The following is an 18,603-nucleotide window of genomic DNA, read 5'->3' as shown; positions in this document are numbered from 1 at the left end:
ATGTTTAAAATTTAGGTGATGGCCCATTAGTTATGAGAATTCATGCTTATTTAGAAAGACACGGTTATATTAATTTTGGAGTGTTTAAAAGATTAAAACCAATTCCAAGTAAGTATTTTCGGAAAGTTAATTAACCAATAAAATTTATTTTCGGTAATATAAAATAAAAATAACTCATTTAATAATTAAGGTTGATTAAATATTTAAAAACTTTAATCGAGATTAGAAATAAATTTTTAACTTTCTCGAAATTGAATTCTTGTTATTTTTTTAAAAAATTAGTTTATATTTGCTCTGTTTTTAATGAACTCTTTTCTATTTCATTAGCTAAAAAACATGGAAAAGTTATCATCATTGGTGCAGGAATATCCGGATTAGCAGCTGCTCAGCAACTGCAACAGTTTGGAATGGAAGTTGTTGTTTTAGAAGCAAGAGTATGATGATTTTGTTGTTTATAAACATTTAAGTTTTAATCTTCTGTATATTTTTCTATTAGATTATGATATAATTATGCTAAATTGAAACATTCTAAACCGTTATCAGGATCGAGTTGGAGGACGAGTTGCTACCTTCAGGAAAGGAAATTTCATAGCCGATTTGGGAGCGATGGTTGTTACCGGATTGGGTAATTATGTTTATTTTTTATACATATATTTATTAAGTTATATATGATTTACAGTTTATCAGAATATAATCTTATCATAATAAACTCTATATAAATTTATTTAGTAAATTTTATTTAGAATTCGTTAGTTGCTATAGTTCTTTTGTGTTGCCTTGCATAATTTAGTAATGCAGAAAAATATCATCACATTTCTTGTTAATTATCTTTTTTACACATTTTTCTTCATTGAATATTTGAATGTTACAAATATTTGCATTATTTGTAACATTCAAATATTCAAAGCTGCTTATTTTAAGAGCTTGGAACTATTTTCAAACAGATTCTCTGATGTTTAGTAATACATAATTAATATTTAGTTAATGTATAATTAATAATTAGTAAAGCAAATGTTCACTTTTAATGTTGAGAATATTTTAGTTCCTTGGGGATTTGACTGAAATCCTGCGAATGTCAACATTCTCCAAATGTTGGCATTCACACAGTTGTTTTGTGCATGTACGAAATATTTTCTAAATATCATTATTTCTCACTTACACGGACATTCAGCATGCACTGATGTGAACGTCGAATAAAAATATTGTTCCTAGCATTTAGTTGTAGAACAATTGTTTTTTTGCAATTACAGCATGTATAGCGTTCCCTTCCGTTTCTTGAATTAGTTGCAGCTGCTTGTCTGAAGTACATTTTTTACCTAACCTAACCTAACCCAACCTAACCTAAAACAGACCTAAACCTATACTAACATAATGTAACATTAATAATAGCACCAAATATTTGGTCTTTCACCAATGGACTGTCGTATGTGTCGACATTCACCGTGGAATCTCGACATTCTCTAATTTTGGTCTTTCACGGTAACATATACATAACAAGGGAAAGTCAAAGGAGTAGGAAAGTATTGAAATTTTGTCAAATTTGACCCTCCTAATTTTTTGCAAATCTCCGTGTTTTAAGAACTCCTGAATCCAAAAAAGTAAAGAAACAGAAAAAAATTTTTATGGATATACAGTCGAGTCCACATAAGTCGACACCCGGATAACTCGACACCATCGGTTAAGTGGTCGGTTTTCTGTGGCCCCGGCCAACTTACATAGGCATTAATGTTAAAAAACTCCGGTTTAACTCTTCACCACTGGATAGGTCGACATACTTTTGCCGTCCCACACTCCGATAAGTCGTCACCCCCTCCCGAAAAAATGAATTCACTTCGCACGTGTGGTGCAAACTCATTTTTTTCAGGAGGGGGAGTTGATTTATTTATTAATATATATATATATATATACATACATATTAATAAAAATGCCTTAACATTTTATGTATTTTTATATATAAAATAATAACAGATAAACAAAAAGAAAATATACAATCTACGTCAACATCACACCAGAATCCAATTTTGCATTTTCTCACACTAGAGGCATTAAGAATCCTTAGACGTTACTTGCCGACAATTGGACAATTGCAAAGATGATGTTTTCAAGGCGTTTGTGATTGTTGAAAAAGAAAGTCAAGACAGTTAAGTGCTCAAAACAAACAACACTAAACGAATTTTTCAGTTTTTCATCTACAGAGTAATTGTAAATGGAGGACACAATGTATTGTAAGCCTGTACTACTGTATAACGCACTTCTGTATTTTCCTAATTGTAGTTTTGTAGTTTTTTTTCCAACTTTGCTTTAGTCATCACGTCGGATAACTCGACACATTTTCACTTCCCCTTGGGGTGTCGACTTATGTGGAGTCAACTGTATATATATGTGTGTGTGTCTATTTCACTTAATATCTCAGGATAGGATAAAAATTAAGTAACAAAATTTGGTATGGTGTCTTATATATGAGGTGCATTGATGCTATTAAATTTTGGTGGTTAAATATCAAGGGGGTGGAGAGATAAAGAGGGTTGTGTGTATCTCCTGTAGGGTCAGACTTAATGACAATTTTACTTGTGATTAACATTTAAACTCATCCCTACCCTCAAAATTAAGCTATTTGTCATTTTATAGTAATTAAAAATATAAAAGTTTTTTATAACAAAATCTCATAACAGATGGTACCATACACAATTTTATTAAGTTATATTGTAATTAAAATTGTAAAAGTTATTTTCTAAATCTCATAATAGCCAGGAAAGTTATGCAACTTGCTGAATTTTTTTATTACTCTAGTTTTTTTTTCTTGTTTGGTAGAAGTTCTTTGTATGCCTTTTGATTTCTCAATGGGAGAATCAGAAAATAATTCATGGATTTAATTTTTGATACCGTATTTTATGGACTATAAGACACACTTTTTCTTCGAAAAATTGCCTCCAAAATTCAGGTGCGTCTTATAGTCCGTAGCGTCTTATAGTCCGTAAAATACGGTATGTGATATTAAAGTTTGCTATAATCTTTACACCTGAATATGCAAATATTTTAATGAGGATTAATAACTCCTATCTTATTCTAATAATGGAATTTTTATTTCAAAAATATTGAAGATACAAAGATATTTATTTCTAATTTCTAGAAATATATCTCTATATCTTTCAATTTTTGTGATTAAATGGAGTTACTTAATTCATTAAGTTTTTGATTAACATAAATTATGCTTAAGACTTCATCAATCAATCTAAATATCCTTGTAAGGAATTATAGAAGTAATGTAATTTAAAATATTTTATTATTATTATTTAATATTTTTCAGATTGTGTTGATTGACTAATTAATTAGACAAGAATAAGTTATATACATAAGCAAACCTCGCAAAACTCGATAAATTTGTAAAGCTGGTGGTTATTCGGCTTTACAAGAAAAAGTTATTTATAAGAATAAAAATAAATTTAAGTAAAAATTATATATAAAAATCTAAATCCAGAATGAAAATATTCTTAAATCTAGACACAAATCAAAAAATAATTTAAGAATCTCTTCAGGTATGCTCCGTTCATATCTTGGGTATATATAATTAAACATTAGCAGATTCCTTTTACCTCTATGTCCTTACTTACCCTTTTAAATTTCTGTGTATATACTGTCTACTAGAATGTTGTTTAATAATAGGACCAGTATAATAAGTCCTATTAGTAAACAAAGTTCTACTAGACAGCATATACACAGAAATTTAAAATATTATCAGTGTTGGCCTTTCTTTGTAGGCTCTTCCCCATCAAACATAAAGTTGTTTGTAAGGGTTCTGGAATTTGAATATGTATAAATTATTACTAATGTAAAAGCCATCATCTGTGTGTATATCTGTCTCTGTGTATGTGAATTCCTTATAACTTCTGCAATTTTTGTCTGATCAAGGTGAAAGTTTGGTTATAATCGTTTTATGTTCTGACGGAAAGTATAGGCTACTTATTTTGTGGAAATATTAGCTATATAAAAAACGTTTTATCAATTTCGTATTGGTGACCACACGTACATTAGTTCTCCCCTTACAGAGTACAGTTGATACCCTGCTGTGTTTATGACCTAGCCAGAGGGAGAAAAGGGAGTGGTTACAGTTTCTTCATTCCATGTCTTCAGCCAGAAGTATCAAGTTTGGCAGAAAATTTATAGCTACACACTTCTGAAAACATGCTTATTCATTTAAATAGTATCAAATAACATAAAAATTAATGAAATTAGAGCTGAAAGCTGTTGTCTGTGTATGAATTTCTTATAACTACTGCAATTTTTGTTGCAATGTACAGTATATACAATTTGGCTTTGTTTTAGCAAAATTAAAAAGATGCTCTATTTTGACAAAGAAAGTGCCTAAGAGAAAGTGTAAGAGTAGCAGTGGTTGAGTGAATTTTAGATCTTAAAAACATTCTGATCACGTGGCATTCTATTATTAATGTTCTACTTTCTTATAGAAAGTTTTCTGTCATGCTTGATGGGGAATTTCTAGTATAACAATGAAAATTCACGAAGATATACAGTAAATCCCCACTAACTCGGACCACATCAATTTGGACTTCGCTTAATTTGGACGATAAATAACAACCTTTTTCTACGTTCCAGCAATATTCTATTTCGTAAAAACGTTTTCAACTGCCTTAAGCAGCCATCTTCAGTTAACCAATACAAAAGAACATAGAATTATAAAAATAAGCACGTGGAGTTCTAAACGTACGAAAATTAAATGAAATTCGAATGTGCTCACACACATCGTCGGTAATCGCGTACGTTTAGAACTCCACGTGCTTATTTTTATAATTCTATGTTCTTTTGTATTGGTTAACTGAAGATGGCTGCTTAAGGCAGTTGAAAACGTTTTTACGAAATAGAATATTGCTGGAACGTAGAAAAAGGTTGTTATTTATCGGATGAATAATTCCAGTAAGCTTTGTTTATTTATTCTTAATTTGGACAAATTTTTTCAAAAAACTGTACAGTAATTTAAAATTTCTTGATGATAGAAAAATTATAATTAACAAGTGTTTTTGATATCCAGATGTCTTTGCCATACCATGCATTATATTACTGTTGTCAGTAAGTTGTTTACTATGTTGCTGTATACTGTACATTCTGCTGTAAGATTTTTTGAGCTTTGTTTCCTGTAATAACAAATTCAGCGGTATAACCTATAAAGTTCAGTACTGTTCGTACTGGTAATAAATTACTATACCCAACATGTTGTTTTTCATGTCATTAGAGAAAATACCCCATTAACTCAGAATTAGATAGCCTTTACTGTCTGTTGTCTGAGTTAGTGGGGTTTACTTTATTTTAAAAAGTAAACTGTACGTAATGGAGGAAACGTCAGTTTACTGAAAGTGCATGATTGTAATATATTATTACATGCAATAAATAACCCAATAAATATAAATGCAGGTAAATTACATTAATTTATTTCAAAACATGTTTAAAATGTGATTAAGAGGTAAATAAAAATTAACTTATCATAAGAACCTATAAACCACATACAACAAAAGGAAAAATCCAATTTATATAATATAGTCCTTAAATTGTATTTGACTGTTTATTTTATATACTTATAAGCTTTTGACCGTTGTAGAAATTTTTAAATATCTCTACATATAGTTAAACTGTATAGCAGTGTTGGCAAATTGCACATCAAATATTTAATTTGAGCAATTAAAAAAAAAGACAAAAAATGCTTACAAATAATAAAAATTCCACTTATCCTTAAACTGGTGCATAAAAAACTTTTTAAAGAACAAACGTTTTCTGAACACCTCCCGTGTTTTTCATCAGGTAAACTAGCCGAATTCTTTATTTTGGAACGCCGTTACGAAACTTTAAACAAAATCGAATGACGAACGTTCGACTATCAAGTGTCCACTGCGCATGCATTGTATGTGTCGTGTTCACAGATGTTTGAAATTGCCCTTATTGCTCTCATACGCCCGCACATTCTTACGTGACGTAATATTCTTAAATTTAAAGTTACATGTTCCCGTACTTTTTCATCAAGTTAAATAAAACCTTAAGATTCATTTTGTAGTAAGGTCTGCCAGGCCATCGAAAGAGTCATTTCCTCCTGGGAGTTAATGCATGCAGATGTACTGTGCGCCTTATATATCTCAATTGTGGATGGTGTTCAGAAAAATTTGTTCTTTAAGATGTTTTTTATGCGCCGGTTAAAGGTTTAAGTGGAATTTTTGTTATACACACCCCGGTGTGCGTGTAGAAGTTATACTAATGCTTACAAATTTTACTTTATTTAACTTTTTGCCTGTGTCAGTAAAGTAACAATAAAGTCTATATAAACTGAATATGTCTGAAAGAAATTTCATTTAACGTGAAATCTGATACTGTTTATTTTAAGGTAATTTTTCTATACGAGGTTTATCATTAGTGACCTGTAAGACTCTTTGTGATAGCTTTCGGATCCTGCTTTCACTCTACATGTACAAAGTTTTGAAATCCGTCAAATATTTTCTTATAATTTATAAAAATCTACTTTCTAAACATTCGATGAAGGTACCTCGAAATTGTCATACGAGTCACTGTTTGCCATCACTTCTCTATAGTAACATTTAAATACTCCACTAAAAGTCCTTTGATTTAATCTTTTTGAAGAAGAGCCAGTAAGGACTTGAAAGCAATTGGGTTTACTAAAATAAAGCATATTTTCTTATTAAGCTAACTTTATAGTACTGTGATTACTTTGCTTGTTAACTAATTTAACATAGTTTTCCTTATTTAGATTAAACTGTAATTTTGAGATATATTTTTCTTATTTAAGTGTGTTTTAATGATTTAAAAAAAAAAAATAATAATATTTTTACAATATTAACTCAAGGTGGCAATCCTATAACTGTGTTAAGTAAGCAAATTAACATGGAACTTCATAAAATTCGTCAGAAATGTCCACTTTATGAATCTAACGGCAATACTGTAAGTACCTTTTTGTAATTAAAATGAAAAAATGTATATAAGATATTAATTTTATTTAAAATGTTGTACAGAATTCCTCATTTATATCATATACAAAAGTGAGTGTTTTTACGTTTACTTCTATATAAAATGGTTCAGCTTTATTTCAAAGTTATTTTGAATTTATTATTAAAATATAGCTTATTATTGAATTATTAATAATATAATTTAGTTATGGTTGTTATTAATGTTTTTTTTTTCTATTCATTATTTACAAAATGGATTTTCAATTTTTATTAGAACATTTATTTAAATTAAAAATAAAAATAAATATAATCAATTTGAAAATTTAGTTTATTATTACTAAATATTATTTGCTTAATATAAGTTAATATAATGTAAGAATTAATTTGTAATTTAATAAATTGAATTTTTTACAGTGAAATTGAATGAAATAATAAAATTTTGCTTTAAATTTTGTACCAAAACATTAAATTAAACATTACATAAAATGTCATTTTATCCATTTTTTTTTCTAAATGAAGTTTTATTAATAAAGTAAATAGAATTTATTTCTAATTCGTTACATTAGGAATTTACTTAAGAAAAGGAGTTTATATACAAAGGATTGTTTATTATGTACTAGCTGACGTACGCAGCTATGCTCGGGTTATCTCACAGAAACATCAAACAGGTTCAAAAACTACATACACTTTTGTTACTTGGTTCTGTTGTGGTATAAATGAATTTTGTTGTTATTCTTTTGATCCTTTCCTGCGTAAAAAAATTTCTTTTATTATCTTTGTATAAACTTGTTCCATTGTATTTTACAGAAATTCATAGAACAATCTATAACAGAAAATGATATATTTCAAGAGACAATAATTATATTTCAAAGTGACATTGAATACAGATGGAAAATAATAAGAATAAGATTTTTAAATACTTTCAAAATATTCGCAAGTTATTGGGGTTATATATCGGAAGCAATTTTTTTAAAATCACTGTTTAGGTGACGGTACACTAATTAAATGGTTACAGCATCATAACTGATTTTAGCTGGTTATATATCATTATTTAGATTATTTGTTCTTAATAATTAAATTCTTTTATTATTTACTTACTTGCATTTTAATTTTTTAGTAAAGTCTTTGTTTAAAAGTGCTGGAGATCCTTCCTCCTTAATATAAAACCAAATGATAATACACAATTGTTTAAAAAAGGAAAAACAGAATAAATTTATATTACATTTGTCTTTTAGAAAAGAGTTTAAACAAATTGTTCAGCTTATCCTCGATGCCTCTCACATTTAATATGGCATACCAAAAAGCTCTACATAAGTTACAACAGTTAGATTTACCTTAGGTATCCAAGATGGCGGCTCGTCTCTGATTCCAGCAAACAGAAGACAGGAAACAGTGGGGATGCACGTTTTCCTAAACCTAACCTATTCTAATAAATTACCATAATTATTAGCAACCAAATTATTAGAATAGGTTAGGTTAGGAAAACGTGTGTCCCCAGCTGTCTTCCGTTTGCTGGAATCAGAGACGAGCCGCCATCTTGGATACCTAAGGTAAATCTGACAGTTACAACATTTGAACTAGTATTAGGAATAAATAAACATAAATTGTTAATTTTCTCGTAATGTAGTCCCTGACAAAACACTACAACAGTGTCTTCACAGGATACCACATCTATCAGCTAAAGCTTTAATTATCTTTTCAATGTGATTATTAAAAGTCAATTTCTTGTTGAACATGATACCCAGATTCTTAATTACCTGATGTATTGAATTGGAATATTTTCAATTAATATACTATTTCTGAAATGAAAGTAACTGAACAACGCTTTAAATGTGTTGTAAAACAAACAACTCTACGAAAACTCGATACATTATATTACTAAAGCCAATCACTGACGTATGCCATTGGGCAGTATAATGGCTATAATACAATTTATTAGTATTATAGTCGTCATACAGCCCAATGACGTATGGCAGTGGTTGGCTTTAGTAAATGTGTTGTGATGTTTTCAGTGGCAGATTGATCTGTAGGAAGTGTTATCACAGATTTGTTTGTTCAAATGTATTTTTATGGTCATTTGAAAGAAATTTTTTGGCTTTTGCAAATTTTTATATGAAATAAGATGAAATGTGTTTGTAGAAAAGTACATAAATGAAAGAAAATTCCTCAAAATAAGTGGAGAAAAGCAGATGAAATTTGACAACACCACAAATCTAAACACAAGCATGCCTACAGTGTAAAAGCCTCACACAGATATAACACAGACACAAACAAATGTACAAACAAAATTTTCCTTTTGTTTATAAGATTAACGGTATCAATTGTCGTTTCTTATTGAACGTCATTTACGAAATAGTATTATGTGCATTAGATGACCTATCAACTTATCCAAAAAATTCTCTGCATATTAAAGAATTGTATTATTTATGACTTTGGTAAAAACATTTTAATTTCATTGAATTCAAGATACAATTTAATAATTTCTGGATCTGATAAAATATTTGTTGTTTATTATTATAATATTATACTGATCTTCTCTCTTATTTAAATTAAAGCTTTCGGTTTTAATTTGATCCTTGTTTATGATACTTGTTTTTTTGTGATTGCTAAAGTAAAATTGCATGTTTTATTCTGCTATAATTTGAAAGTAAAATTGAATTTTCATATTTGTAGGAGTCGTGTCAACACAAGCAAAAACGTGAAATTCTCGGAAAAATCTGTACTCTTAACCAAATAGCTCCTGACGTTTCCTATGTATGTAAACAATTCCATTTACAATTAACAGAAAAATGTTTAAATGTGTTTTATAATAAACACAATTAAAACCTTGTATGAGTAACATTTTAGCCCCATACTGATCAAAAATACTATATCAAAGTTTCATTGTAAAGTTAATACAAGATATACACCATTGTGTTTACCAGACATGTACAACACACAAGTCACAAATCATTCTAATCAACAGTGCTCAATGCAAGACTGAAGATGCGTGTGTCTTGTTATTACATCAGTGAATGCAATAAGCAATAGCCAAATTTTAAATATGATAAATTTTGCAACCGCCATTTCAAAAAACACAAATCTCTGGATTCAACACTCGCAAATATGGAGATTTAATTGTATATTTTAATAAATCTGTGAACTTATATTGTACTTTTCTGATTTTTGAAATTTGCATTCTGCACAATACTATACGTTGAAGAACAGTTAAATATACCTGATTATCGACAGACACTGGATTATTTTGAGAAAATAAAATTTTTTCAAATTGTAAATTTTGATCGAACATGGACTCTAATTTAGAAATTTCTTGTATCTAATCACAAAACTATTAATTTCCTTTGATGTTCCTTCTTTTTTGATTGTTAATTAAACAATTATTTTTCATTACAAACATTACAAATTAACATCATTAGTATAGCTTTTTATTAATTTTACGTATGTTTGTTATTTTGGTTCTGTTCATGCATACGATAGCCAAATGATCTTGCTGAAATTATCGGGTTACTCTTGGACTATATGAATAATTGATTATTAATTAATTCGGTTAGAGGTAGGCGATTAAACTATGCTCATATTAATTTTAATAATTATAATAATTTAATTTAATTTAGAAATTTCTGAAAGAAAAGAATTAGCCTGGAGCAGGACATGAACCCACAACTGCGTACCATTTGGACACGTTGCCAGTTATGCTACCCAAACCTCCGTCTGATCCCACTTTGAATTGATTCTTTTCTTCCAGAAATTTATAAATTAAATTAATTTATTATAATTATTAAAATTAATACAAGATTGTCAGCTTAGCTGCCTTGTTTGGCTTAATCACTTAGAATCGAGTTATGAAGAGAGATTACTCCATGCAGTTTGCTACATTGACTTGTATACTTTTGAAAATAAATAGTTATTGAATTTCTTGCATACTTTTCTATGCAGAATGGCAACAAAAGTTTCTCCTTGGCCAATTATTTTGAAAACTAACAGATTGATTACTGTCCATCTTTTGCCAATATATACTATGTTGTACTAAATATTTATGTAAATTTCTGTCCCCTCTATCCATTCTATTGGAGAAAGTTGTTGTAATGTCAGCTCCTAATGAAAGTAGTGCAATAATATGAATTACAAAGTTATAGAATATGAAAAAATATATTAAAAAATTGTAGCTGGAACAGGAAGTTTAGAGAACAACCACTTCTTCGGCTCCAGCAAAAGTTAAGTTTAAGGATGCGACTATGCAGACGCAAGCAAGTGAATTTTCCAAGCAAGTGAGAATACGTGGCGAGAAGAGGTGACGACATTTTGTTCTCTCTGTTTCTCGACCTTGTCTGGTGGTCGTAATAAACGAGAGTGATTAACAGAGAGCATGAAATGCCATCGCCTCTTCTCGCCACATATTCTTGCTCGCTTGCATCTGCATAGTCGCACCCTAATATCATACATTGCAAATGTTTTCAGCCATTTTACACTGGTATTCTTCAGGCATTAGCAAAAAATGAGTAAAAAATGAATAGAATAATCACAACAAACAATATTTTATATGACCTTGAATAGTGACATTGCTACATATTCAATGCCCTGGAGCAAATGGAATTGGTGCTCCCCTAGTTCCTCGGAAGAGATCTCGCAAAATTTGTTTTAAACATTTAGTTTGAAAATATATATCTAATTATTTCAATTTAAAACTTACTTAATAACAATTTATTTGAGATTCACAGCATTTCAACAATTATATATTCAATTTAATACATACAAATATAATAATAAAACAAAATATAATTATTTAAGTACGGAGTACCTAATAATATTTACTTCATATTATATAAACTGTATTGACAAAATGTATGCAAGTTTAGTTCCATAACAAATACATAATTGTTCCATAAAAATAAACTTTAAAATTGTTGTTTTCTCGCTTTTTTGTTTACAAATCAGGCAATCACTTTTTCCAGACCAAGTTGATAAGCTGTTGTTTTTTCAATTGATATAGTAGCCAAAGAGCTAAGACGGTGTTGTGACATGCTGCTTTTTAAATAAGTTTTGATTACTTTTAGTTTTGAGAAACTTTGTTCTGCTGTCGCCATTGTCACCGGTAAAGTTAAAAAAAAGAGGCATAAAAGAGTAATGTCAGAGAAGCTACTTGAGGTTGTAGCATGAATTAAAAGTAATTCAGCAACTTCATATATTGAAGTCATTTCTTTTAACCAAGTATAAAAACACATTTTAAATCGAAGCAGTCCAAAACTAGGCGAAATGTTGGAGAGATATGCTGATTGTAACAATTCTGATTCTTCCTGAATATTTTTTTCAGGTGATGCGACAAGATATGCAGGTGATAAGCACTCAAAATGTGTACGTAATTATCAAATGGATTCAAATCTAATAGTTAATTGATTAATTATTGAATCCATTACTTTATAAAACATCTCAAGTTTGAAACGTTGTTCACTATTTTCAATGTGCTTTGTAATTCATCAAAGAATTTTTTCACACAATGCAATCATTTTTTGGGAAAAGGAAGTTCAATATTCCATATAGCTGATAAATCAAGGACATTGTTTTTAACAAATTCCCAATTATTCCTTAAGTTCTGTAATTGGGTTAGGCATGATGAAAGCATCTCAGTGGATTTCTCTATATCTTTACGAGCATCTAGCAGCATTTTCGAGAGTGTATTAATCAGTTTGAGTATTTTACTTTGTACTCTAATCAAAATAATTGTTGAAAATTGTTCAAAATAATTAATCAAGGTTTTAGCTTCACGTTGCTTATCATAACTTTTTCCATTTAATGATAACTATGTCAATATTTTAATTACATCAAAATAACGAGAATATAGTGCATCAAGAGCTTTAATACGGGAAGACCATCATGTTAGACAAATTCTTTTAAATGTTTTTGCTACCGTGTTTCCCTGAAAATAAGACCTAGTAGACGTTTTGCTGAATTGCTAAATATAAGGCCTCCCCGGAGAGTAAGACCTAACAAAGTTTTTGTTTGGAAGCATGCTTGCCGAACAGAACACCAGAGCATGCAACTGTGATTCTTTTTAGCCTGCCGCCGTTATCCCCTACCTTCGCCGTCCATTGCAGAGCAGCTGCATGTAGGACATGAAGACCGTCACCTACCACCGACCCTGATGTTCCCTTCTGCAGCCGTCACTCGTAAATGTGCAGGCAAGGCATCAAGAGGCTCGTCGCCTGCCACCATACCGTACACTGACCCTGCTGTGGTGAGCTCCCTCCAGTGGCCGGAAGCACCATACCATACGAAAAATAAGACATCCCCTGAAAATAAGACCTAGAGCATCTTTGGGAGCAAAAATTAATATAAGACACTGTCTTATTTTTGGGGAAACAGGGTAAGTTGGTTGATTTGTTTCCATTAACATTGCCCAATACCTAACAGAACTGAAAAAATTGAAAATTTTATCTAACTGTTTATGAAATTACCTGACTTCCTGTACATTGGTGACACTGTCAATCACTAAATTCAAATTACATGAACAGCAGTGAACAAATCTGGCAGCTGAGTTTTGTTGTTTAATTCTTGCTTGTAACCCTGAGTAGGCACCACTCACATTCGCAGTGACATCGTAACCTTGACACACAATTTTGATATATCGGTGAAATTTTCAATAAATTTTAAAAACTTGTTTCTAATCCTTGTGATGTTTGATCAGTAACTTGAATAAAGTTTATTTGCAGTTCAATTTGTTTTTTATTTTCATCTTTTTTACTAAAACATAATGGAATTTGGTACTTATCTGATCGATTTTTGATAGATCTTGCATTGTATCTGTTATTATTGTTATGAAAACAGCCTCTTCTATTTCACTTTTAATTTGGACGTTAATTTTATGTGCAATCAAATTAATTAATTCATTTTGTATATTCAGACTCAAGTAATTGGTACTGCCTTTGGGTTTTTTCATATGTCTGCTAAATCATCATCATAGCGAGAAAGTAATTTAATTATTTCTAGAAAGTTTCCTTGCGAAGTTTCTATATCTTGAAGATCTGTAATCCTACGGGCTCAGAAAGATAAATTATTTTTAGCAAGGCGTTATAGTTACATCTAATATACGTCGCAACACTTTGCACCAATAATCTACCGCATTGTTAATTTCTTGCTGACTAACAATATCTGTGGTTGAACCACTTTTCCATCAATAGTAAACTTTGGAAGAAATTCCATGTTGGTTCGATTCTTCGTGTTTTTCAACATTTCTTGTTAAATACACCCAGTCAGATGTTCCTCTTACAGAAGCTAAATTACAGTTTGACGTATCAAAAAGTCAGCACGGTTGACAGTAACAAATATTTTTTTTTGTTGAATAACACAACCATTGTCTTTTAATTTTTATATGTCCATTATATTTATGGTAATACTTCTCATTGAAGCCCCTGTTTTTATTGCGACCACCTAAATCTTTTGAGAAAGGTCCCTTTGGTTGATAGAGACTAAGTCTAATAACTTTATGCTTTTATTCAGTAGTTGAGCTTCTGTAAAATTTTTTGTCACGAGTCTATTTCTATATCAATGCATCGTGGAAGAGCTTCGGTTTTTGTTTGAAATAGTTCAGGTGTAGAAATATTTGTAATGTTTGCATCCGGTTTGCTTTTAGAAATATTTCCTCGAGCTTGTGATTTGTTTTTATAAGAACTACAACCAAGTGGATTATTTGAATCGACCATTTTTAAAAACATTGATATTTTAGCAACTTTCCTTAAAACATCCTTTCCCATTTCTTTTTTATTCTTTTCTATTCTTCTTTTTCTAAACTGAGCACCACTAAGTTTTTTTGACATCCCTAATTTTCTGTGATAAAAATATATATTCTGTTAATTTTTAATAATTAATTTTTATTTATTACTTTAAAAAATTTTTAAAACCATTTTTTGATTTATCTTTTGCTGTAAAATTAGATTAAATTAAATACAGTCGACTCCACATAACTCGACACCGTAGATTAATTAGTCAGTTTTCTGTGGCCACGGCCGACTTACATAGGCAATAATGTTATTAATGTTAAAAAACTCTGTTTACTCGACATTGTTTAACTCGTCACCACTGGATAAATCAACATATTTTTTCTGTTTCACACTTTTTAGATGTCTGATAAGTCGACTCCCCTCCTGAAAAAATGAGTTCACACCATACAATAAGCTGTGTGGTGTGAACTCATTTTTCAGGGGGGAGTTGACTTATCAGAATTCTAAAAAGTGTGAAACAGAAAAAGTATGTTGATTTATCCGGTGGAACGTTGATTTATCCAGACGATATGAAGTGTTGATTTATCCAGACGAGTTAAACGATGTCGAGTAAACCAAGAGTTTTTTAACATTAATAACATTAATGCCTATGTAAGTCGGCCGGGACCACAAAAAACTGACTACGTAACCTACGAGTGTCGACTCATGAGGAGTCGACTGTATCACTCTTTATGTTGCAACCTCAATTAATATAATAATTGATAATCAAACCACTTTTAGAATTATACACCAGTGAATCCAAAAACACACTGTACACAAGTACCGTATATCTCTGCGGATAAGACGATAGTTGTATTATAAAAAAAGGCCCCAAAAATCCGGGGTCGTCTTATAGGACAGATACAAAAAAAATTAGATTGAAATTTATATAAATTAAAACCATTATAGTAAAACAGACAAACCGTAATTATTTACTGGTAGAGAGTAGGGCATGTCCACAAAATAAAATAACCCATACGACGTTTTTGTGAATAGTCAAGATCATTACCCGAATCAGTGCGAACATTTGCAACAATAGCAAGGCAGAAAATAAAATTTGTTTATTCGAAAAATTATGAATAGGACATAATTCCGTATATGCTATACAGTATTATTATCCAGAAGACGATCGACGATCTAAACTAAATTCGTAGGCCGTTGATAGTTTGGGGGTCGTCTTATAGGACAGATATATGCTAAAACTATAAAATTTTGACGAAAACTTATACCTCGTCTTATCTGAAAGTTGTATTATCCGCCAAGATATACGGTAACTTAGTAGAATAATAGTCATAAATTGTACAAAGTCACTTAAATAAAACAAACAAACAAAATAATACTAAAAACAATACAAAGTCACTAAAACAGAACAATAAAGTACAGACCACTGTATACTCAAAAAGATTTCAAAATTACATAACATGCACATTGAAGAATTAAACTAAAAATTCTTACACTAAACAAACTAAACAAAGGAATTATGAAATGCTCTATACTAATGCTTGCTTAAAGAAACCTCCGAATATGTGTCTTTATTCTGCACTGATGTTAACATGCGCTTGTGGGATTTTCCTACGAAATGTGGGGGAATGGGTGTATGCAAGGAGGTTGCAGCCCCTCCCAAATTGAATGACAAAATTAATGGTTAAATTTATAATGTATATTTTTTGAAGCCAAAATTGTAAGTCAAGTGCATACTAAAATATTTAGGTGCTTATAATTAGTTTTATTTATTTAAAAAATAGTTTTTTTATCTTTTGTATATTTTATAGAAAATCTGGCAAATTGAAAAAATTTTTTTACAAATGTTTTCGTAAGTTTTTATTTTGCCTTTTTAACTTGGTGCCCTCATAATTCACGTGCCTTGAGCAGTTTGCTCCAACTGCTCCGTTGTAGCTATGCCTGTGACCTTGAATACATTGACTCTACATCATGATTACTATTGGAGAGAGTGAGAGAACACAAATACTCATTTATAAAAGGTCATGCTGTAAAATTTAAATAGCTGTACATGCCAATTTATACTATTAGAGAAAGATAATGTACACCGGTGTTGTGGCATAAAAATAAATATTTTTATGCCGCAATGCTGAGGTGTCAATTATTTTATTTATTTTGCAAGTACTTTCTACAGTATATAACTGTCCTCTTCGGGCAGGATCATTCTACGAGTGATTCTGCTTGAAGTGGACAGTTATATACTGTCGAAAGTACTTGTAAAATAAATATTTTTATGTATTGCCAACAGACAGTGGTATACATTATCTTTCTCTAAAAGGTCATGCTGGAACTACATTGGCTGCATTTGTTAGAATCAAACACATGTCACATTACAAGAGGTACAATTTACACAATGGACTTGTTGTTTAGCAGACTTGAAAACATTAGAGAGACTAGAGGTGTATAAATTGTCTAGGAAGTGCGTATGTATCAATGCCAAGGATTCAGAGTTCATATTTTGTGTAGAAAATTTTATACAATTTGATGTAATCATCTACTCCATTGTGTATATTTTTAACTTTAATTATTCTTAATGTTTAAAGATTATTAATTTCTAATATTTTTCTAATATTTAATGGATTTAATTTGCATGTTGCTTGAATAACATATGTCTTGAATGTCTTCTGAATACTCAAAGTTTGTATTCATTTGGAAATTTATATATGTTCTAAAATTTTGTTCTAATTTTTTGTCATGTGAATGTGCAATCATGTATGTCAAAATGGCTATATGCTCAGCATGGGCTTGCCCTGTTCTTCAACAACCTGATGAACTGCCAGATTCATGCACCTGTCTTGTAACATCCAATATGGCTCAACACACATAAATAAACCAAAAATATTCAGCAGAAATGATACTAAAAATAATGGAATTTTAAATTGTCATCTTCAGGTTAAAGCCAGTATATGGTTTTGTAGTCTGGGTGGCAACTATTTGGAGACTGTTGTGCACATAACTTTGTAGCTGTATGAGCACTGCAATGACATTTTCTACACATTAATACCATTCTACTGTATTCTTCATTTGTAAAATGAACCATTATGCTAGTACACTGTAGTGACAGAAAAAAAGTAAAGAACATGAACATAACTGGCAGTTGATTTTATGTATACTTGCTTTGGTGCAGGCTTGCGGTAATTATGATTTGCATGAAATCTTACAATACAATACAAACGTTGGGGTCAAGGTCTCACTTAAGTCTAGCTATTACATCAGTTGTAGTCATAAAGATCAGTTGTTTTTGATATTTTTTTTATTAAATTGGATCATTTACATATAGATATAACTACTGGCATAAATCTAACTGCACATTCATCTGCTTCCACATTGCATTCATGTTTATACAGTGATGCACTATTACCTCTTGAATGCTGTGTAGTGAAGCATTTGCTTTCATATTTGACAGTCTGTTCTGAGATTCCACTTGCTATTTCAGGATGCACTAAAAGGTAATAGTACATTTTTTTCACATGCTACAGCTTTGTAATTGACAATGTTATCCTATTTTCATTAGAGACTAAGATTACAACAGCTCTCTCTGACAGACGTGCTGAAGGAAACAGAAATTCACATCGTAATTTAGCACGTGCCCAACATTGTATACGTCGGCAAAAGATCTACAACGTTTGCCCTATTGGTTTCCGAAATTGGTCGGGGAGAGTCTTTTCTTATCATTCTGTACATCAATAAACACTTACAACAGCCCTCTTACATAAAAATACCTTATTGATTCCTATTAATAATTATTTGGCAGTAGTCGAAATAATAATTTCTTTCTTTAAATAATAATGAAAGAAAGTTGAACTAATGCATTATGCTTAAAGATCAATAATAGATATATTAAGTGAATATGTAATGAGAATAATGTTGTTACTGCTGAAAATTATATT

General features: G+C 30.3%; 2 protein-coding genes across 3 annotated transcripts in view; one reads left to right on the top strand and one right to left on the bottom strand.

Annotated features, from left to right (window-relative positions):
• LOC136990393 (lysine-specific histone demethylase 1A-like) overlaps positions 1-18,603 on the top strand; it is a 210,249-nt gene that overhangs the window by 16,045 nt on the left and 175,601 nt on the right. The window contains 5 exon segments of the mRNA XM_067288784.1: positions 16-108; positions 328-434; positions 544-625; positions 6,860-6,954; positions 7,026-7,052. Of these exon segments, the coding sequence (XP_067144885.1) occupies positions 16-108; positions 328-434; positions 544-625; positions 6,860-6,954; positions 7,026-7,052 (404 nt within the window).
• The window catches only part of LOC136990394 (gamma-taxilin-like), a 325,532-nt gene that overhangs the window by 222,654 nt on the left and 84,275 nt on the right, over positions 1-18,603 (bottom strand). The gene's annotated exons all lie outside the window — the stretch shown is intronic.

This window comes from Centruroides vittatus, unplaced genomic scaffold (assembly GCF_030686945.1).
Source record: "Centruroides vittatus isolate TY-2023 unplaced genomic scaffold, ASM3068694v2 scaffold_907, whole genome shotgun sequence".
NCBI lineage: Eukaryota > Metazoa > Arthropoda > Arachnida > Scorpiones > Buthidae > Centruroides > Centruroides vittatus.
The sequence above is the reverse complement of the archived record's forward strand: the minus strand, read 5'-3'. Positions and strand labels throughout refer to the sequence as shown.